The 23,230-nt window shown below is 38.5% G+C and overlaps 1 protein-coding gene across 5 annotated transcripts; it reads right to left on the bottom strand.

Moving 5' to 3' along the window:
* Positions 1–341: 341 nt before the first annotated feature.
* On the bottom strand, positions 342–22,772 carry SMARCE1 (SWI/SNF related, matrix associated, actin dependent regulator of chromatin, subfamily e, member 1). Of its 5 annotated transcripts, none has more exons than XM_025361361.1 (11): positions 20,884–22,772; positions 18,886–18,937; positions 18,666–18,709; positions 10,559–10,639; positions 9,468–9,599; positions 9,005–9,176; positions 4,889–5,061; positions 4,286–4,387; positions 3,407–3,617; positions 2,902–2,980; positions 342–1,614 (listed from the first exon to the last, which is right to left on the bottom strand). In XM_025361361.1, exons 2-10 carry the CDS (start codon positions 18,890–18,892, stop codon positions 2,916–2,918), a joined length of 987 nt encoding a protein of 328 aa, XP_025217146.1. In that variant the 5' UTR covers positions 18,893–18,937; positions 20,884–22,772; the 3' UTR covers positions 342–1,614; positions 2,902–2,915. The 5 variants fall into 5 exon arrangements, with proteins under 5 accessions (XP_025217146.1, XP_025217142.1, XP_025217144.1 ...); XM_025361357.1 differs by lacking the exon at positions 2,902–2,980 and adding an exon at positions 15,516–15,620; XM_025361359.1 differs by lacking the exon at positions 2,902–2,980.
* Positions 22,773–23,230: the final 458 nt, after the last annotated feature.

Raw genomic sequence — 23,230 nt, forward strand, 5'->3', positions numbered from 1 at the left:
ATAAGCACAGGACTTACATTTATTACATAGCCATTTTTTCAAAGATAGTTCAAACGTTACAGATTTCTTCATATTCCCTTTACTTTTGGAGTCAAAGACCAACTTCCGTATGTGACATTGACTATAATGTAAGAAAAGTGATTTTCACAAGTGTCTTGTACAAATAAACTATTGCAGCAGTTTATCGAGACAGTTGGGTGAGACAAGGGCCCTGAGTACACAAATTCATAATGGCTGAGTGGTCATTCCACACTGTCACTGCATTACAGAAAAAAACTGGATGCCTGTCTTGCATACAACTACGTAGTACATTAAAAACACTGAGACCTTTTTCTTCATTTTTTTTTTTTTTATTACATTTGGACCTTTAAGAAACATATACCATCAGATATACCACTATTCAGTAAAAATCTATTCTAGTTTTTGGGAAGCATATGTGTCACAAACTATCTTGCTTCTAGTCTCCAAGACTTTAAGAGTTTATCAAAAAGGTGGGCTCTGATCTATGGGATCCTGAGCCTTGAGGTTTCGAATGTTCTGATTATTGTAAAACAATTTCAAGTGGATTAACTTAATTCCCAGCTGTTTTTCTTCAGAAATGGGCTAATCAGTTTGAATTATCTAGTCCATTACAAGAATATTAAATTCCTTGAGCTTTGTGATCTATTCTGTCTTTGGAAAACCTGGTAAAAAAGTAATTTTCTTTCTATACAATAAGGATGGATTTACCAGAACATACCCAATATTAATCATAACAAAAAGCAGTACAGATAATGTATATGTGCTGTGTTCACTTTAATGACCATTTCATAAGTAACTACTCTAACTATGGGGACTATTTCTGGATCAGTAAGATCCACGCATAGTTGCAGGCTACACTCAACTTCTTAACACAACTCTTGGTATCTGACATTGATTAAAAGTAAAAAAGGGTAAGTGAACAAATACTTACTCATACATGATCACGTTTTTAAGAAGCTACCCTTTGCAGAAGTAAACAAGAGAGGAAACTTTCAGGAAGCTGTTGATGGGGATTGGGAAGGTTTAAAGCTATGGCTTTGGTAAGCACCCCAGTGAGCTGTAGGAAGGCATTGTAAGAGTAGATTCTGCAGCATCAAAGGATAATTCTCTAAAAGAGGTGGGTGTTTTCTCAATTAACCTAAATTCTGAGGCTTTCAGCAGTTGAGGGCTAGAAACAAGATCCAAAGAAAAGAGCCATCTTCACAACACTTAAGAAAGGTGACTGACTGTGCCATTAGGCTCATGATGCTAAATGGTCCAAAAGCCTTTGGTGGTGTGATATGGACAAGAAAAAAATTAATACACAAACCACATAACACCATTAAAACCAAAAAACATTTTTTCATTTAAAAAAGTATTTAGAACACATAAAACAAGGCAACATTTATTCTTTTTTCTCATCTTCTGGTATGGGATCTGTTGGTGGCTCCTCCACTGTTGCACTGTTGCTCTCCGAGCCAGTGTTACTATCACTGGTTCCTTCCTCTGCCATACTGTCGACCCCCTCCTGCCCACTCTCCTTGTCCTCAGGAGTAGACGTGCCTTCTTCACCGTTCTGTTGGCTCTCTGTCGTTTCTTCAAGGTGTGTCTCCTCTGTAATCACACATTTGTCACTGTCAGTTCCAAGATGAAATTCTACTCTAGTTAAGCTGACAGTATACAGCTGTGCTGTCCAATATGGTAGCCACTAGCCACATGTGGTTATTAAACCCCTGAAATGAGCCAGTGTGACTAAAGAACTTTTAAGAATGTTGGAACAATTTGGGTATGAAAAATCTACTTTTTAGCTGTAAATTAATGAAATTTATTAAATAAATGCAGATCAAATACTTCTGATGAAAATTTAGCTTCTGACTTGAGATGTGTATAAAAGTATAAAATATACATTGGATTTGAAGACTATTTAAAAAAAGGAAAGCTGATTTTAAAAATGTTCCTTCCGTGTTGAAATAATTTTATTTAAGATATGTTGAATTAAATAAAACATACTGTTAAAACACTTGTTTGGCTTAACTTTTAAAAATATGTTACTAGTAGAAAGTGTAAAATTTCACATGTGACTTGCATTTTATTTCTATTGGACAGTGAATGAGCGTTAGTCTGTAGTGTTATGGATTAAACAAGGAGAGAGCAGTTGTAGAAATAATACAAGGTTGATCTTTTAGACACTTTGTTTAAAGTCATGCTGGGCTGTTTCCTGTAAGAAATTAAAAGCATGAGGTTTTAGCTCTAATAGTCTCAAACAATTTTCTTCAGGTTTTTTCCTTGAACTAGGAGGACAGAACCTGAGTAAAGACCTGCAAACCTTAAGCATAAGACATGCCCCATTCATAGATGCCAAAACAGAGGCAAAGGACTGAGTGTTCGTCTAGTTGTAAAATTAGCAAAAATCAGTATTTTATTTTGCAAGCTTTTGTTTTAACCACAAAAATGTGCTCATGCTCCAAATTCATTAAGATGAATGAATTCACGTTCATACAAAACAGAAAGAGACTCAGATAGTGAAACTTAAAATATGACTATTTAAAATGTTAATCTGCTGGATTAAATTTTGCAGAAATACCTGGGAAAGATATCTATATTCCATTCATGTTTTCCAGATGGCTGTCATTTGAGTACAAAGTATGGCACTCGGAGGTTGTCATTTGAGAACCAAGTATCACTACTGTCCCTCCCACTTCTTTCAACGATGCTCCAGGAAGCCTTTGGTTTTGTTTTCCATAACTACTTTTAGCTGAGTCCTGTTTACACAGTGTACTAGGCAGTGTCAAAACAGTGCTATGAGGTAAGGTGATCTCAAAATTACAAGTGACGATCAATGTAATCAGTACTTTATGTAAGTTTTATTTATACAAGTTATTTTTAATTCTATTTTTTTACCTTGAGGGATGCTTTTAATCAGGAAAATCAGTATACCTAGAAGTAAGGGTTTTTCTAGGACAGAGCTGGCAATTTTTTTCTGTAAAGAGCCAGACAGAAAATATTTTAGACTTCGCAGGTCAGGCAGTTTTTGCTGCAACTACTCAACTACACTGTTTTAGCCCCAAAGCAGCCACAGACAGTATGTAAACAAACAAGTGTGGCTGTGTTCCAGTTTTATTTACAAAAACAAGTGATGGGCAGGATTGCCTTACAGGTATTACTTCGCAGAATGCTGTCCTAGGACACCAAAGACAATTAATCTTAACAGTAATAACCACATCTTGATAAATAATGTAAGCATTAAAGGTTAAAATTTTGAATGTCAGTATCATGTCAAATCTAGTACTCGGCATCACCCTCAGTGGCAGGTACCAGAATACCTGCACTTAGAAAGAAAAACCTAAATTAAAGACAGCCATACAAAGTCTTGGCACTTCCTTTGCGTTTGTTGCTAGTGGGTTACCTGTCTCCATTGGAATGTTCTCATCGTCTTTCTTCTCCTCGCCTTTGTTGGCTGCTTGTTCTTCCTCAGGAACGATGCTGCTCTGACTGCGCTCAGCTTGCTCTGCGGCCTCCTTCTCCCTTTCCTCCTGCCTTTTGCGGGCCTGTTCCTCTGCCTGTGCAATCTCAGCTGCAATTTTCTCCATATCCACTTCTACTTTCAGACCGCACAACTAGTCAGAAAAAAACAGAACTCAGTAATGTTTTTCCTTATAATTTCTGAGCCAGATATATTCTTTCAAAAGTTGGTTTCCTTGCCTATGAACTATATATATATCTATACACCTGTGTGTCTGTGTATGTGCGCAAAAAAATGTGGTTCTAGGTCTTCTCTGAAACTCTTGGGTCTACAAGAAAAGAAAACTGCTCTAGCAGTCATATAATATGGGATATTCCAGAGCAGCTGGTGAGGCAAAATAGTGAAAATTCTGGGGTATACATAAGGCTTCCATTTTACATTCTGGGCTACCAACTAGATTTCCTTGTCTGAATGCAAAGTGCAAACTATAAATTACATTTAATGAAGACATTTGATGAATAAATCACAATAAAATGAAAGTAGTTAATGACTGTATGGGAGTTTAAAATATCAGAGGGCTCTAGCATTTATAGGCCTAGTAGATATGCATATAGTTCATGATATTTCAAATTTATTGCAATTTTGTCAAGAGAATGGGAACAATTTTATAAAAAAAAAAAGATCTTACAGGTTTTATAGTAAAGTTAGCCCTGTTTCAAAGTGAACAACATTCAATAAAAATACTATTTTGGAAAAAAGAATGAGGAAAAATAAAGTAACAGGTACGGTGATAAAAGTATAGTTAACATATTGAACAGATACCCTTTTAAGTTCATTGTTAAATGAATCTGTGCTTTCCAGGAATTTCCTCTTCTTCTCCTGGTGTCGTTCCTCTATTTGAAGAAGTTCAGCTTCTAGTTTTCGCTGCAAGACAGGATCAGGCTTTACAATCATGTCTCCTGTTTTAATGGTTCATACTTTCAAACAGTGTACCAAATAATGTTTTGAACTTTAGATCATTTATTACATGAGTCTAGCTAAGATTTAAAAAATACAAAATGCAGCACAAAGAAATGATTATGATCAATAGGTAAATGTTAAAGAATACTGTTTCAGGCCTGAGCAATTCCTTTGGAAAAAGTATTTAGTAGAGCAGTAAAGACTGATAGGACACCTCAAAATTCTTAAGTTCACATGTATTTCTTAACAAATATACCTTCCATTACAAGGTTCTATATTATAGTTTTTAATGACAAACTTATTAAACATTTGGGAAAGGTCCACTTCCTTAAACCTCTTCTCCAAATCAGGAAGAGTTTAGACTGACATATTTAACAGGTACATTTAGGCATGGTGTAGGAATCATGTCAGCTGGGATTTGTGGTATAGGCCCATTTTATTGAAATGAATGTTTTATGACTTTACCTGATGAACCATTAAGGACTGGACCTGCCGTTTGAGGACCTGCATTCTAGCTGTTGTGACAACTGACCGAACGTCTGGCACCACACTCTCACTAAGAATTTCACTGATGAGGCGGTGGTTTCTCTGGAAACGGGCGGTGGCTGTATGCTTCATTGAAAAGCCATCATCATAATCTGGAATGAACAAATTGTTCTGCAAAGTAGGTCACCAGTAACCATAAAAAGGAGTGTAACATGTTAACACTTAATTATCAAGGAACCATGGCCCTTGCTGGCCTAACAAGGGGACCTGACCAGCGTCATGGGAGCACTGGGCAGTTACTTGATAAAAACCATACAGAGGACGTAATGTGTTCACTGGCCAAGGTAGTAATTTATCTCACAGTCTTTAAGTGACGATGTGTGTCTGAGAAGGCTTTGGCTAAAACATAAATGAGATACAACATGTCTCTTCTGGCTTTGGAATCAATGTGAAGGCTGCATGTGATGGCAGTAATTGAAATTCTGCCCAATGTTTCACTTTCTTGGTAGTGACTTAAGGCATTTAACAACTAACGAACAACATATGAACTGGGCAGTGACTTTATGAAAATGCCAATTTGTAAAATTATCACAGCAGAGGAAACATCATCTCTAACAATATTCAGTTTCCCAGGCCCTCACAGAATTTTATAGAAGAAAAATAAATGTTTTGATTCCAAATTTAATTTTTGTCAGTTTACACTTAGCCAGCTGTACGGGTCTGGTTTATATGCTTCTGTTTCGTTTTGTTTTGAGACAGAATCTCACTCCGTTAGCCAGGCTGGAGTGCAGTGGCCCAATCTCGGCTCACTGCAACCTCCACCTCCCGGGTTCAACCGATTCTTGTGCCTCAGCCTCCCAAGTGGCTGGAATTACAGGCACATGACACCACGCCCAGCCAATTTCTGTATTTTTAGTAGAGATAGGATTTCACCATGTTGGCCAGGGCGGTCTTGAACTCCTGACCTCACATGATACGCCCATCCTGGCCTCCCAAAGTGTTGGGATTACAGGTGTGAGCCACTGCGCACACCCTATATGCTTATTTTTAATAGGTATCTAGTGTTTCCTTAATCTCAGTCTTTGCTCTATCGCCTTCATAGTTTTTCATATATCTACTAACAGCCTGTACTATTGTTTACTTAATATTTTTCTTTAAACTAACTCATTAAAAAAAAAAAAAAGCTTTCTCTGTAGCAATACATACTAAAACAAATGCTCCTTTTTGACCCACTTAATCACCTCAGTGTCCCACCAGACAGGGAGAAACCATACTTGAGCAAACCTTGTTACAGAGGAAACCCTGTTACAGAGGAAACCCCGTTACAGAGGAGAAAGCCCGTTACAGAGGAGAAAGCCCGTTACAGAGGGAACCCTGTCACAGAGGGAACCCTGTCACAGAGGGAACCCCGTCACAGAGGGAAGCCCGTCACAGAGGGAAGCCCATCACAGAGGAAACCCCGTTACAGAGGGAAGCCTGTTACAGAGGACACCCTGTCACAGAGGGAAGCCTGTCACAGAGGGAAGCCTGTCACAGAGGGAAGCCTGTCACAGAGGGAAGCCTGTTACAGAGGACACCCTGTCACAGAGGGAAGCCCGTCACAGAGGGAAGCCCGTCACAGAGGGAAGCCCGTTACAGAGGGAAGCCCGTTACAGAGGACACCCTGTTACAGAGGACACCCTGTTACAGAGGGAACCCCGTTACAGAGGAAACCCCGTTACAGAGGGAAGCCTGTTACAGAGGAAAGCCTGTTACAGAGGGAACCCTGTTAGAGGCCTTTGTGGTGCTCCTATGTCAGTTTAGCACCTCTCCTATTGTCTCGCACTTAAGCAGTTCCTAAAATTCTCATTATCATAAATACTACAGCTAAAAACTGTTGTTTTTGTAAAAAGTTAAAAAAATTACTTTTCTTTCCTTTTGAGTAATTCCTTTAGGAAATAAACTTCTGAAATTAAAACTATTAGGTAAGATACAGTTTTTTAAAAACTCTGTAATCTTTCTACTTTTTAAGAGTTTTTCACCTTTAGGGTTATATGTGGTATATCTGTGCTATGTCTGTCTAAGTTATCTGTTTTTGTTATTTTTTATTTTCTTCTTTCATTTATATGGCCCCAGTGTTGACCACAGATGGGGTAATAAGGTCTAAGAATTTGGGCTTGTTCTTCCTTGCATGTAAGTCATCTGCTTCCTTTTTTCGGGGAATGGCTTTTCTAATTATGATCTAATTGAACAGCTATTTATCCCATGAAGAGGCTCTCATTGAACAAAAGCCTTCATTGTCTTGTGTAGATAATTGCACATGCCCTCTTTTTTTTTTTTTTTTTGAGACTGGGTATTGCTCTGTCATCCAGGATGGAGGGCAGTGGCATGATCATAGCTCACTGCAGTCTCGAACTCCTGGGCTCAATTGATCCTCCCACCTCAGCCTCAGTTGGAGCAGCTGGGACTACAGGCACAAGCCACCATGCCCAGCTAATTTTTAAGTATTCTGTAGAGATAGAGTCTTGCTGTGTTGCCCAGGCTGGTCTCAAACTCTTGGCCACAAGCAATCCTCCTGCTTTAGTTAAAAGTATTGGGATTACAGGCGTGAGCCATGGCGCCTGGTCATGTCTATCTTTTGATAGTCCTCTGTTAAAGAAGTCAGTAGCTGCTGTACTTCATGCAGATGCCACCTTTCTCTTATGTACATTTGACATACATTTCCACCTCCCAAGTCTTCCTCTTTCTAATCATTTTCATACTGGCATGCTAAAGACATTCTCATACTGGCATCTTAATTACTACCTGAACTTACTTACTAGCAACTTTAAGACCCACCCTTAAAGTTAAAAACATAATAGGCCCAAGTTTGAGACTGTTTCTGAGTGAATCTCTTCAGTCCTTCTCAATGTTCATGGTGTTAACGAAAGCTTTAGTTATTTTCTACTTACGTTGCTAGCCTTTGTTTCCTCTTGTACTGACCCCCATCCTCCCAATATCTGTAGCCTGGATCATCTTCTGTATGTTTCTCTTGCATTAATCATTCCATTTGAGTAATTAAAGTGTGAGGATGCTAGTGTGTCTTTAGCACTGCTGATTCTGTTTAACACTCAATACTGTTTCTATTCCATATTCTATTCTCTATAGTGTTACATTCCACTGTGTGTATTTATGAGAACATTTGACAATATTCCAGTCCATTATTTTAAAAAATGATTTCTGTTTTTCCCCACTTTTATCAACTTATTCTTGTCTTCAGGTGCTATTATTGCTTCCTCCCTCATTGATACTGTCTTTAAAGTTCTTATAGCCTTCCTCTTTGTTACTGCAACTTTAAGATGGGATCTTAAATCATTTTCCTGATGTTTTTGTCACTTGTAGCAAGAGCTTCTAACCTTTTGCACATCATAGCAGTACACAGAGAAACTATTAGTATTTATACAGCACATTAAATATGTGGTTGAGTGTGTTCACACTGCAAGTGGCTATCTCTGGGTCTCCTTGCAGCTTCAGACCCTGCCTGGCTGCACAAGACCAGAACAATCAGCACACCTGCTAACTACTCATACAGAATGGCAATTAGGAAGCTCTGCTATTCGTGTGCATGTATAAAATTTGTATGGGTGTACCCTCATGTACACCCATAAAAGTAGTAGCATGAGCTATATTTATACATTCTTATTAGATTTCTGAATTAAATGGAAAGGAAACTTCATAATGTTTCCACATACTCATTAGCTTCTCCCTTAAGAGCCTCTAATTCAGCGAATTTAGTGAACCAGTAAGAAAACAGGATATAACTAGAATGCATTTAGCTTTGTAAAAGCAGATGAGGCAAAATCCTGATTGTGATTTAAAAACCTTTCATGCATTTTGAGTACAAAGATTTTGATAAACAATAAATAATTTTTGCCATTTTCTGCACTCAAAAGGATATTTCTTTTTCTTGTGGGAAATTCACATACAAATCTTACTCAATATAACCAAAATACTGAGATGACACATAAATTATGCTTTCTTTTCCATTTAGGATAAGAAATAAAACACACCTAAGAGATTACTCATATCCTAACTCTCAGAGAAAGCATAAACAAAACCCCACTTTTTTTCTTTTACCATCTGGATCTTCAGCCGGCTGAATGCTCATGTACGGTTCCCCTTTCTCCATGCGAGACTGTCTCTGTCGACTTTCTTCCTCTAAAGCAGCTTCTGCACGACTTTTTGCATTTATGTAAGCAAGGTACGCGGGGGAATTATGATAGGCCTTCATAGATTCATTGTACTCTATCTGAAATTCAAATGTTTTTTGGTTTTATAATTAACATTTTACAGGTTATAATGCAGACTTATGTTATCTCATTTGAATATCAAAAGATATGATGTAAACAGGGTGTTCGGATAATTATCTCCTTTTTACAGACAAGAAATCTGAGGCCTTGAGAAATTGACTTGACTCAGGTAGACAAAGCCTCAGTACAGCATCAGCCTTCTGACCAAATCTTATGTTTCTTTTATAAATAGTAAGCCAATGTTTTTGTACTTTACACATTATCTATCCCACTGTGAGCCCCTATCCTACCTTTTCTGCTTCGTATTCGTTTAAATATTCTTGTTTTTCTTCATCAGTGAGATCTCGCCACATGCCACCAATAATCTTGCCAATCTCCCACAACTTTAGGTCAGGGTTGGAAGCCTTTACTTGGTCCCAGACCTTAAAAAGAAAACAGATGAAATGTTAATACTGATGTCTAAATGTATAGACCTTTAAAAATACTTTTTAATATGGAAACTTTTGAACATAAAAAGCAGAGACAACGGTATCAAATTTCTATGTACTCATCAGCCTACTTCAACAATGATCAACGACTGACCAACCTCAGGTTATCTTTGCCCTACTGGATTATTTTAAGATAGATCTCAGACATCATGTCACTCACTTATAAATACTTCAATGTGATATGCAAGAACATCTCCAATCACTATAGACACTTAAGATGAATTACTTCAATAACACAGTCTATGTCACTAAAAGTTCACGTGAATTTAGAAGTGCTTAATTTGCATAACACAATACATCATATTATCAAAAACCAATGTAATAGTCAAGATCAAAAGGTTTACAATTTCTAGATAGTAGTTATAATGCTCTGCCTTTTAATAAAGATATTGGCTATTTTTTTAATTTTAAGAGTAACGTAAGTTCATCACCAAAAAAAAAAAAAAGGAAAACTTGAGGAAAAGAAAATAAAAACTACCATAAGCTTACTGCTTAGAGATAACCACTGTCTTCTGTGTTTTCCCCCTTCAAACTAACATGTGGTTGCCATTATTTTTATAAAAATGAGATATTAATTCATGTAGTCTTGTAGTCCTTCTTCACTTAATATTTTCCTCATGTCATTAAATATTCTCCAAAAGACATGACTTTAATTTAATGGCCACAGAACATTCTATCTTAAGGATTTTAACAGTTTATTTAATCATGCTCCTCTTGTTGGATTTTAGTTCTGGAATTCTGAAATCAGAACTAATTGCCTTAAAAACTGTATTTTTTTGGTCCTTTCCTCTGAATATGCACAGAAAAGCTGGCTAAGCCAATCTAAAATTGGATGCAAAGAAAGAAGCAGCAAAGACAGTGTCCTCATTCTTTTCCAGGTCCTAAGCGCCTACCTTTCTGCTGTACCTCATGTAGGGCATCAGCGGCTTATCTGGTGGCTTTGGGGGTTTTGGAATCGTAATACCAGAGGATGCCTACAAAAGAGTTAAATACATTCATTATTCAGCTGTAAGGAGTTCACCGGCAAACTGAAAAGAGAGTCCCTTAAAAAATTCTAATGCGCCTTTCTTCTACTCGTCCAAATATTTTCTCCACTGAAAATAGCTATCACTGCAAATTCAGAAATGTTCAAAAGAAAATGACTTTAAGCACAAACTTTTTAAATGTTTTACTTAGCAGTTTATTGCCAATGCTTTGACAACCTGGCTGCAGGAACAAATAAAATATTACATAGTAACCCATACATTGAAAATATATGGTTATATATCAACCGTCTCACATTCAGGACATTACCTGGCACCCTCTTATTCTGCTCAATTACCATTACACATACAGTCAACACTTGATTATCTGCAGCAGGATCTGAACCCTTAACACTTACCATTCTCACACTGTCTACAGGGGCCTTAACCTATTAGCACTATGTCAGGAATGTACTCCCAATATCACCACAAAAACAACTTCTCAGGTTCAAAAACAATTAGTGAAATAACAAACCACTTTACCTCCTTTGCCAGGCTAGAGATTTTATTTCTCTTAAGGTTCTGTCTGTTACCTAGTGGTTTTCTTGTAAAGGGGAAGGAGAAGTGTGAATGAAAGTCACACCTTTTTGTGTCCTTAGTCCTAATCACAGTGTAAAAGCAAACAAGTTTATCCGGAACAGAGAAGTGGCAGATATGGGGCCTGATTGTTATTTTTGAGGTGTTGTATCAAGAAGTTCCATTCCATTAAAAATGTTTGGTTTTATGGGAAAGACAGAGGAAAAGGAAAGATGTGATGTGCAGGAAAAGAAAGACAGAAGAAAAGGAGGGGGAGGGAAGACTGAAAAATATTTTTTAAAAAGGTAAAGCAAAAATAGGTGAGAGAAAAAATTAAAAAAGAAGGAAAGAGAAAGATAAAGTGATCAGTTTTTCCTGTGGTCTAAAGTCTAGGTGAGATTCCAGACAGCTTCTGGTAGACCACCCAGATAACACCCATCTAAAAGTATTTATTTCTGAACTTTTTAGTCTCCTCTTAATATACATGACTGCATTTGATTAAAGACCCAGAATAAGAAAAATCATTGCTATTTCAGACAATTCGCAAATTTTCAGGAGATCTCCTCTGATATTGACTCTCCCTGCTAGGCTGGAGAAATGAAGTGCTGGCTTTATTCTAATTATCAAAAGACAGGATTGGCAAATCCTTATAAGAAAACTAAAGTAACATTTTGTTCGCTTCCCCTTCTGTTGTTGCTATGATAAAACCCCAGAGATACTCCTCCACTCTGGGCTGGGACCCCAATCATAACCTTATTTTTCATTTGAGGGCTCAGGGATTAGCATGTTTGTGTCCTTTTCCACTATGATCAAGAAATGTTTCCTCTTCCTACAAGGGTCTCTCTCCATCCCTGTAACTCTACTTCTTCATATATGAAGTTATTAGAAAGCATTTCGCCTTGGAAGCAGTATTTCCTCTCTTTCCATTCCTTCCATGCATTCTTACTACACCTCATGCTAGTGCCCAGGTAGACAGACACTGTTTTTGGCCAGCAGTGGGTAAGAGAGTGAGATGGCCAGGGGGCATGGAAACTATCAAAAGTGGTGGGGTAGCAGCCAATAAAGGGAAACCTGTATCAGGGTTTGTACAAGTTCTTTTAAGGGGAAAGGGAATTCCTATAAGACTAACCTTATGGATTCAGAGGAACAGACACACAAAAGTCTGCTTCTTCACACATAGTTATTAGAAAGCATTTCCAACTCATATCCAACACAAACCTTCAGAATTCCATGAAATGGGTTACAAATAAGGTTGGAATTGTGCCCATAATTGAGGTGGTTAAGACTACTGTCAAAATTTTTTTGAAATTAAAGAGGTAAAGAATTCTAAAATGCCTATGCTTTCGAGCTTTAAGTATGAATTAAAACACTTTAAAAACATAGTAGTATTTGCTTTGATATTTTTCAAAGAATCACATTTATGTTAATGGATTTGCTATTTCTCTTCCTTTCTCCCAAAGAAAGGTACACATATCATCTATATATTGAGACCAGTCAACTTACAACAAAAAAACCCAAACTAAAAAAACACCCCAAAACAATAATAAAGTTAAAATTCCAGATGGTTTGCAGGATAGTAAAGATTTATATCATTACACACCTCCAATTTATTTAATGTCTCAGACAGACATCTTTCTACAATGTCTTAAACATTTCTGTAAAAAAAAGTTGAACATACTTTAGACCCTTTCTGGATAAGATTCAATTGTAAACAACCACTGTTTTGCTGTGCTGTAACCCTCTGTCGGGTGTGTGAAATGCGAAAATCTGTTGTTGGCTCTTTCAGTGGCCTATGGCTATGCTTTTGGAGAATGTGTTTCCATTTCTGAACTGTTTCTTTCCTTGCTACTATCAGGAAATCCACCTCTAGCAGCAACTCTCTTTTCAATTTTCTGCTTTCAATTTCCAACGGAGAGGTGGGTAGAACTGGGCTTACAGAAGAGCAAGGTCTTAGGAAATCGCCCATGAATAAAATTCATGATTTTGTGAAATTTATCTTGGCTACTCAGTTTTTTGTTGTTGTTTCTTTTGTAATTCTCAGCTGTTTCTCTAGCAGGAACTTATTTAAGAGCTTTCTTCTGGGACAGAATTTCTATTAATGTACAGAAACAGGCTGTTTTTAAAGACATTTTTGTCTCAATGTGTTTTCACACCTATACTTAGGAGAATGCTAATCATCATCTGAATGAAGAACTGACTAGGAATGAATTCCATCTTGTAGCTATCATAAGCACTCCAAAAGGTCTTGACATGCTATATAAAGTATTTACTGTCTGAGAACTATCCAAGTATACCAGAGTCACCAGGGAAACCCAATGTTCTCTACAGCCTACCAGAAGCTACTGGACAGGGCTTCACAGACTCATGAAAGCCACTAACACAATATGCACACAATAATACCAAACGGGAGCTTCTCCTCACCCCCAAAAGTAATGCATAACTAGGGTCACAATGCTTTTATGAAAATCAAAATGCTTTTATTATGGTCAAAATCAGAGCCACTGAGTCCTAACAGCTTAAACTAGATATAGAAAACAGGGCAAGTAGTGTAAAACCTCCACATTTTCTAGGCCCTTCTTCATATAGCAGTTTGATTACACTTCAACCTGGTGTTAAGAGGACAATAATACAAAGTAAATCTCTACAAAGGACCAAAACACCAAATTTTCCATGCCCCACACCTCTCTATACTTCATCTACCATGTAGCTAGTGTCCACGCCAAATGCTCAGTTCTTAACATTCGCCAAGAAGGAATGAGAAGAAACAGATGAGTGATTTCAGATAGGGAGTGCACTTTCTCTTCCTAGTCTCCATCGAACAATCTCACATTTTTAACAGAGAATCCCCCACAGCTACATCCAAGTTAAGAACAAAATGCTTACACAAAACCAAAAGACAAATTATTGTAATATTATAGTTACCATTTGTATTCCATTAACATAGATAATCAAGAGGTGACTGTATAGAGCTATTAAATGCAATCATTCTTGTTTACTGCCCGTGAAAAAATTTCTGCATTAACATGAAGATCCAAGATTGATTCTGTTCATTGTTTAAATTAAAATGTTCTTTATCATCTGCAAACCTTGCCACCCATTACACTTGTGAAACAACACGTTTAGGCCAGGGAAAAACATGTATTGATGCACATAAAAATTGTATGCATTGTGAAATGCATACATACACACACTTTGTCAGAATTCTTTTCAGATACCATGAAATATGCATGGCACATAAAACTTGATATGCTTATGAAGTACAAATTATGCAGAAACAATGAAAAATTTAGACAAACAAAACCTATCAAGCTAAGCAATATGCTTATCAAGATAGACATTCATTTGATAGCTACAAACTTTCAGTTCTAGCTTGACTACAGGGTGAGAGGGCTTTTTTGAAGTTACATTAATAGAAGGCACTTGTTATTTATGAATACAGCAAACAAAAACCAGATATTAAAAACTTTACAGCCATTCTGGGTTGTATAAATTCTCAGCAACACTACATTCCAATGTAGTATTTGACTTTTGGATTTTTTATCTTTAGTAAGTCATTTTTATAATTATTGGCTTTTTTGGCACTTAAACTTTTTTGAATGAAATTTAAGATGATTCTAATTTTGAAATCTTAGGCTGATCATTTAAATGAAACATCCTAAGTTTCAGAAATCATATCTCTTATACTAAGGATTAGAAATGCACTTCTCGTTGTACGTATCTAGTTTGATACTTCAAATTAATTTCATTCAATCTTCATTCTGCATTTCTTTGAGGTGACATTAAAACGTTTTTCTCTTTTTCACTGTAGAGCAATGAGTCTCAGTTAGAAGGTCAACTATTAAATCCAAAAGACAAATAACTATGGGTAGGGATTCAAACTGGTATACCAGCCAAAAGCGTTCCAGCCCTGAAAAAGCCAGGTCTGAAAGCCCAGCCTTTACTAGAAACTGAATCCTTGACACTAATGCCAATCACCTTATAAAAACGAAAAATACTCTTTATGCCAAAAAGGGTATTTTTACCAGAAGAAATTCTGTTTGTTTACATACAGTATAAGCATCAAGTGCTCAAGGCTTTATCCCTACCAACCACCAAACAGAATGGATTTTTCTTTTCTTCCATATACATTCCAGATCTCACTATTTATTTTTTCAGTGTGAGATGCTACAATGAATGTTGAAAATAGTCAAAAAGCTAGGTTAAAAAAATTTTTTTAAATGGCTGTGCTTATGATTCAAAAAGACCTAATTCTGAAGGCATTTCTGGTCAATTCCAGTTGTTTGCCGGATGCTGTAATAGTTGATTCTCCTACCGTGACCCGGCTGTTGGTGCCCGGGTTCCCTCCCAGCCTGTAGTTGTTGTAGGCGAGATGACTGTATGGATTGTATCCCACAAACCCTGGTGTGCTGGGCATTTGCTGATGGAAACAAATGAGACAAAAACACGAATGAGAAATGAGCTCAAACGAGGAAAACACAGAAATGAAAAATGATCTGCATATGGCATGCAAAAGCAACCTGAATTTAAACAAGCAATGATGTGTTGTAATTGTTCTTTTTTTCCACTGAGGAAATTAAATCTTTTTCTTTCATTGAGAAACCTGTCTGCAGTGTCTTTTGGTTGTTTTTCTCTTTCTTTTTTGCAGGGACTGGGGGTGTTTGTGTGACTGTGAATGTGTGTTGTGTTTCTGGAGGAAAGCAATACACTGAAGTGTTTAAAACATTCAGGATTTACTTTATGGTCAACAACAGGATATAACAACTTAGCAATATATGAAGACTGAGATAGGAAGGCTTAAAGTGTGATAAACTAGAACTCTGAAAACACTACATGCAAAACAAAACACAATTTATTTGACATGTGGATGCCACCAATGTATTCATCTACTAAAAACAAAAACAAGAAATGGATCTGATTTCAAAGACAGTTTTAAATCATTTTATATAATGTGAGAAATGAGAAGAGACTCAAATCGGGAAGCCAGGATTTGTCAATTGAAAAGAACATATGCTGGATTTGATGGATGTCACATACATGATTTAAAACAAAGACTTGTAAGAAATGCATGGATTTCATTCTGGGGTACTATCTGATCTTTTTAACCCAGTCATTCTTTTATAGGATTTCTCTTCCATCTCTTCTTTGATCCATCTTCCACAGGTCAATCATGAAAACATTTCTGCATTTAGTCTCAATGTGAACTACTTTTCTAGTTGATAGACTTGAATTTTCTTTTTTCATCTAGTTTCCTGATAGCTCTCACCCTTTCAAAACACAACTGCTCATTTCAGCAACAGAACTCTTGGTTTTTGTGAATTATGTGTTGATGTAATCACAAATGGGCTCTTATATAGCAGTGGCCTTGGGGCTAATACAATGACACTCAATGTTCATGAGAACCAAGGCATAATGTATAGAAAGAATATAGTAGAGAGAGACCAAAATTCGGGTATTTTACCTTGTAAAGCTCAATCAAAATATGTGACAATTTCATTTTTACATGCAATTAACAATATCGGTCCTTAATTGTATAATGTAAAATACACTTAACACATTCCAACTAAGCTGTAGCTGTTACAAAATAAACACAATTTCCTAAAACATGCCGCTGCACATATCCTTAGTACCCAAAAGAAAGACATTTAAGCAGATATTACATTTGATACTCTTTAGGAGAAAAGAGAACGGCTGATCAATTTCTAGTCTATACAGTTAGAAAAGACGCAAATTAAGCATATTTAAGTAGGCAAAACACAGATGAAGTATCAAAGGCATGAAAGAAGTGTATATTACTTGGAGTGGTACATTTGGGTGGCGGAGGTGATAGTGGTGATAGTATTGGTAGTGGTGGTGATGGTGGTGGTGGTAGGAGTAATGGAAAGAAGGAAGGAGAATAATTAATTTAGTATCCATTCTGTTGGATGTTTTAATCCCTAGTTTTCTATATTTTGTGTGTTAACGTGAAATTATAATGGCACAAAAATATAACTAAAGAAAGGCAAAAAAAAAAAAATCCTTTTTACGCATAGTAAGTTATAAGGGGACACTTCATTTTTGAAATATTTTAATCTCAAAAAATCAAGTTTGTCCTCAAGATATGATACATTGTCAGAGGCAGTATTTATGTCAAAATGACACCTTCAAAGTTTGCATAAATAATAAGAATCACTGTTCAACATTATGAGGCAATAATGTTATAAAAATAAGGGAACTAAAAAAAAAAAAAATGGAAAGCAAAACATTATAATTATACCATTTCCAAAGCTGAAGTACATGGTTAGCTCTTTGAGGTCAGAATCTCAATTGTTCAGCTCCACCTGTATAGCCACTAGCGGAATGCCATGGAGATGGTCATAACAAATGTTCTTTGATTTAAGAAAGAAAAGAAACCAAGCATAGGACTTTACGGTCTACTGGAATTAACTTTAGAGCCTGTATATAATATAAATTGAAATGAGAACATATGGTACAGTATCTCTTTTTAAAAGTATCTCACTAAAGAAAAACAAATTGTTGATAAATGTAACTAAAACATGTATCTGAGGGTTAGTAAATATGAATAGTTTTCTAGCGGAGAAAACAAAATTACACAAGGACCTAATTAGTAGTGAAAAGTAGACTAGCCTGAAATTTAGGTGGTAGGGGGTATGGAAGGAAGGATTAATATTAAAGAACTAATTTTGTAGAATTTGGTCATGTTAACAGTGTTTTTAAAAAAACAAACAAAACCCCCCTCCCAAAAAACCAACAAGGAAGCCATTTCAGCAAGACCTGAACAGTTACTGCTAAATCTGTTTTGTAGGTTGGAAAATTATTTTACATGCTGACCAAGCTGGGCCAGAGCTTGCTGGATGAAAAATATGTTCACAACTACTTCTTAAATACCTCAAAACATACATACTTCCAAACCAATAAAATATAATTTATGGAGTGGAAAAAGATTCAATAGCAAGATCTGACCCATAGATAATGAAATCTTTACTTGAACAGCTTGAAAATACTTACAATGAGTATAGTTTCAGAAGCTTTATTGTTTAATATGAAAATTTTATAGAGAGACAAGAAAGGAGAGAAAAACATAACCAGTTGAAGGTTAGGTTTAACAAAAAAGCCAGAATGAGCATTCATTCAGTAACAACTTAAAGACTCTTAATAGTGAAGATTAATAAGAAAGAAATGGTAAAACTTTCACTTATTTCCCATTTACAAAGAAAAAAACAAAACAAACTGAGCATAGGAGGTTGGAGTTTTACAGTATTGTTTCTTTAAATGTTGGGGTTGGTTCAAGGAAAGATGCAAATAATTATTTTATTTAGTAGGAAATGCTTTTTTTTTTTTTTTTCTTTTAAGCTGAATTTCATCCTGTTGCTGTGATGATTGAGTGACTGTCACTGGAAGACATCTGGGTTTTTGTATCAAGGCCAGACTTGGCTATTACATTAACAAGAAAATTAAAACTTACTGTTGCAGGAGCTGGGGTGGGAGGTGGGGCATAAGATGGTCTTTCTGTTTGAAAGAAAATAAATAACTTCTTGTAAACAACTGAGATATAATACTATGCAACAAAACTACCAATGGTCCTGTTTTGAAGAAAAAAAAATGAGAGTATTTTGGAATTCCCACTTGCTAGGGCATTAGTCTCTTATTAACATAGATCGATAAATATAAAAATTGAAACTTACTTGACATTTTGGAAGATTAAGTTCTCAGTTCCTTAAGAATGAATCTGAGACACTAAAATAAAAAAAAAAGGAAAAAAAAAGAGAATCAAAACTCAGCAAGCATACGAGAATGTTTTCCTAATGAATAGGGTAATTTAATTGGTATTTCTGAGTAAAATTACTTCACCTTAATTCCTAGTAATTAAGCCTTTTGCATATTTTAACTAGTTCTTATAGGAGATTTGGTTGATTAGAATTAAATGACTAAAATAAAGTACTGGGGATATTTAGTAATGTACTTTCAGGTTTTTTCTTGGGATACTAAGCTACCTCTTGTATGGAAAACATTTTGCTGACGCCATGTAAACATTTCATCGGACTGATACAAGGATGAGAATACAAAGTGATGTATTAGAGTCCAACCCAACAAGGCCTACCAGATACTGACAGCTCCTTGATCAGCAACTGTACCATGTTTTTGGGATAACAATTTTTATTAACACTGGGCAGCATTTTATCCCTGGAAGCAGTGCAAAAGGTAATTGGTATGACAATGAACTTCGCATTCTCTTAAGAGTGGTAAATAGCTTCATAAATGCTGGGAATAAATTTTGAGAGTCTACCTGAAAAATTCTTATTCACCCTTCACGGCCCATTTCAAAATTTTTCTCCTCAATGGAACTTTCTTGATACATTACCTGGGCAGAATTAATTGCTCCCCCATCTGTATTCCTATACAGTTTACACAGATCTATGATATTATTATAACTTTTTTTAACTTGTCAATATGGCTAGATTGTATGCTACTTGGAAACAGGGACCATGGCAGGACCCAGCTCAATTCTTAGGAAATTTTTTCCTAGTATTACCAGCTCACAACATAATCAGGCACATGTGAGCTTGTTCTTTCCATCAACATACATCACAAATAGTGAGGTACAAAAAGACAAAAATTCATCTTTAGAAAGAAGGCAAATAAACTTCTATGACTATTGGAGGTATTTGCATCCAAAGTTATGTGGAATAGATCCGATTTTTCACTTCTATTACTCATTTTAAGGAAATTCCCTGGAGCGTAAGGAATGAGTCCTGGTGTGGAAAGAAACAGTTCATTTTCTCAATGGTCCAACCTGAGTCTTTCCCTCTTAAAGAACAGTCAGAAACCTTTGACTCTGGTGTAGATTTCCTTTCTGCTCACATTAAGGGAGCTGTCAACATCCAGCAGGCCTCGCTGCAGGGGACCCTGACAACTGCCATAAGCTCCCTGTACGTTATACTTCATTGTTAATACTTTAAAATTATGGTTCTCCTTTGCTAGAACATAAAATTTAAGAGTGGGCTTGTACATTTGTCCACCGTTGGATCCATCCTTGGTGCCTGGCATAAAAATAAATACCCGATAAATATTTGTTCAAGAAATACTTTATACGGGGTAGGCTTATGACCCTATTTCGCTTAACAGTCACAAGTACTTGATATGTACAGCTATCCCCATTTTACAGATGAAACAAGGGAGTCTCGGAGAGTCTAAACAACTTGTCTGAAGCCATATGCAGCCAGGAAGTGCCAGAGTTGGGTTTCAAACCCAGGCCAAACTATTTCAGAGCGCTGCTCGTCTCCACAAGCCACATCTTGAGTCCTCAGGTCGCTGCCTGAACCAATGGGGGAACCTTATTCCTGGGGGTGAGAACCACGGACTTGCCTCGCCCGCGGGCTTCCTGAGGTCGCTCTCATTGTCTTGGAGAACGTACTTTACTAGCAACTCCCCTAAAACGGGGTATGCACAGGTGCTTTGACCAATTTCGGGTGACCAGCCTTGCCTCCAAGGAGGGGGCCCCAGATGGGACTCCCTTCCAACCCTTGCTCTGCTAGGCCTCAAGGAGGCCGCAACCGGCTCCCGGCTGTGGCCCCACGGCCAAGCCTGAACCCCAGCAACCCCCGGGAACTCGGAGTTCAGCCAAGCGGGGACACCACGACTTGCCCCCACCAACCCGGTCCGGCCCACTTGGAAACACTCACCCGCGGGCAGAAAAAGCGCCCGCAGCTCCGGCTTCGCTTCCCTTTGTCCCGCGCACGCCCCGCCCCTCGCGTCCGGAGCTTCCGCACTCGCACTTTCCACACTCTTCTTAATTTTTTTTTTTTTTCCGGGCCCCACCCGACCCTCTTTGGAAAAAATAAACCTTCTAGTGAGGATGCGGTGATGCTTAGCACACTCCGGGATTTTTTTCAGGCCCCATTGGTTCCTCAAAACTCTCCGAATTTGGATAGTTTCCTAGCCGGGCGCCGATTCGTCACGGCGAAGAGGGCCGAAGAGAACCGACCGCGGGATAGGCCTGGGTTTAGCGGCTGTGAGGAGCTGGAGCGGCCGCAGCGACCGAAGAGGTGGCGGGAGGCGCCGGGCCTTGCGGAGGGGCGGTGGGGGCTGCAGTGGGAGACGGCGGGAGGCACTCAGCGCGAGGCCGCGGAATCACTGTGGCCGCGCGCAGCTCGGCCAGACTCCGGCTGAGCCCGCCCCTGGAGGGGCCCTCCCCGACCCGGGTCTTTCCTTTCGGCTGTGGGCCAGAGTCTACACTTCACTATGCCGGGGATGGAGGCGTGGAGGACTCGCTTCGCGGCGTTTGCGTCCTCGCAGACGCCTCGCAGGGCTTCCTGCCCTCACGGCACGGTAGTAGCTTTGGCGAAAAGCAGTACGAGTTTTGCAGTTTTTCCAAGCGCTTTTAGGGTGTAATCGTCCCAGGTTTCTGAGCCAAGGCCCGGAGAGGTTGACCCTCTTGCAACAGCTTGTGTGTCCTTGCAGCGCCGCGGGTGCCACCTGGTCTCCGCCCCAAAGCTGCCTTGGCTCCTTCGGTTCCCGCCAGCGGGAACGACCGTCCCCACTTTCAGCTTAAACTCATCTGTCCTTCCGGATCCAGCTCAGAGGTCTCTTTGTGATGCCCTCCAGGAACTTCCCCCGCTAGTAATCCTTCCTTTGTATTCCCGTGGCTCTTTGATAATAATGACTGGAGTCCTGAACCTGACCCTTTGTATCGGACCGTGTTTGTCATCTCTAGTGCTTTATGAAGGCCTTGAAAGCAAGGTTCAGCCGTTTGTATTGGTCATCTTCCCATTGCCAGTGCCTACGAAGGACTTGACTCATTCACTGTTAGACGCTCAGTAAGTGTGTATTGAGGCAGCCCCCTGTGCTACTCCGGGGCTCTTTCCACTACATCATGAGTATGTTGGTTTACCAGATGGAGTGAGTAGCCTCCTCTTTGGATACATAAACACCTGACGGATATTGTGGGCCACTGTGGAGGAGAATGAACAGATGGGACCCCTGACCTGTCGTTACTTGAAAACAGTTGACATTTAGAGAGAGAGGCTGAATTCTTGGGCTGCCCTTAGCCCTCATCCTGAGTGTGCCAACAGGGAATAGAAGCATCTCTAGTCTGCAAAGCCAGGAACAAGTGCTACTCTGTCCAATTTATCCAATATTGTTATACTCATGAATAGAGATTAATGAAATTGAAGAGCATATTCAAGAGAAAGACTAAAGGAGAGGTCGTCTGCCCTGTGGACAGGCAGCTTGAGTGGTGCTTGAGAAAATGTACATGAAATTGCTTTTTAAAAAATATTCACGCGTGTAGTCCCAGCACTTTTGGGAGGCCGAGGCGGGCGGATCACGAGGTCAGGAGATCGAGACCATCCTGGCTAACACTGTGAAATCTCGTCTCTACTAAAATTACAAAAACAAAATTAGCCGGGCGTGGCGGCGGGCGCGTGTAGTCCCAGCTATTGGGGAGACTGAGGCAGGAGAATGGCATGAACCCAGAAGGCGGAGCTTGCAGTAAGCCGAGATGGCACCACTGCACTCCAGCCTGGGAGACAGAGCGAGACTCCGTCTCAAAAAAAAAAAAAAAATTATATATATATATACACACACACACATATATATACACACACACACATATATATGCATCAGGGACATGTAAAGGATTAATGTACGATACACGAAGGCCTCAGAAGGGATTCCAGTACATTCTTTTTCTGGTTTTGCCCAGCAACTCCAGCCTGGTTTCTTCCCTGCCTTTGGGATTATGGTGGGGGGACTGGGCAAGTGCAGTGCTGGGGAGGTGTGTTGTCCCCAGGCAGTCCTCTGAAGAAAAACTGCAGGTTTTGAATGTTAGGAATAAAGCACACTATAGTAGGAAAGGGATGGCCCACAAACGGAGAAAAGGGGAAGGGGAGGACCTAAGTGGAGCAGTGACATTGTCTGATACACTTTGTCACTGGGCTTCTGCTCAAATGTCACCTTCTTAGTAGGTGTTTCCTGACCTCTTTAAAATTGCAGCTCATTCCCCAATCCCCAGTGTCTGTTCATGGCCTG

The sequence above is a fragment of the Theropithecus gelada genome, chromosome 16 (genome assembly GCF_003255815.1).
Source record: "Theropithecus gelada isolate Dixy chromosome 16, Tgel_1.0, whole genome shotgun sequence".
NCBI classification, from domain to species: domain Eukaryota; kingdom Metazoa; phylum Chordata; class Mammalia; order Primates; family Cercopithecidae; genus Theropithecus; species Theropithecus gelada.

What these genes read in the sequence shown, in the direction of transcription:
- SMARCE1 (XM_025361357.1), bottom strand. An exon ending in CCACCCCAGCTCCTGCAACA is followed by an intron (nt 15,621 to 18,665) that starts GTAAGTTTTAAT and finishes TGTTTCCATCAG; the next exon opens with CAAATGCCCAGCACACCAGG. An exon ending in TTAACAATGAACTTAAAAGG is followed by an intron (nt 3,618 to 4,285) that starts GTATCTGTTCAA and finishes TTTTCTGACTAG; the next exon opens with TTGTGCGGTCTGAAAGTAGA.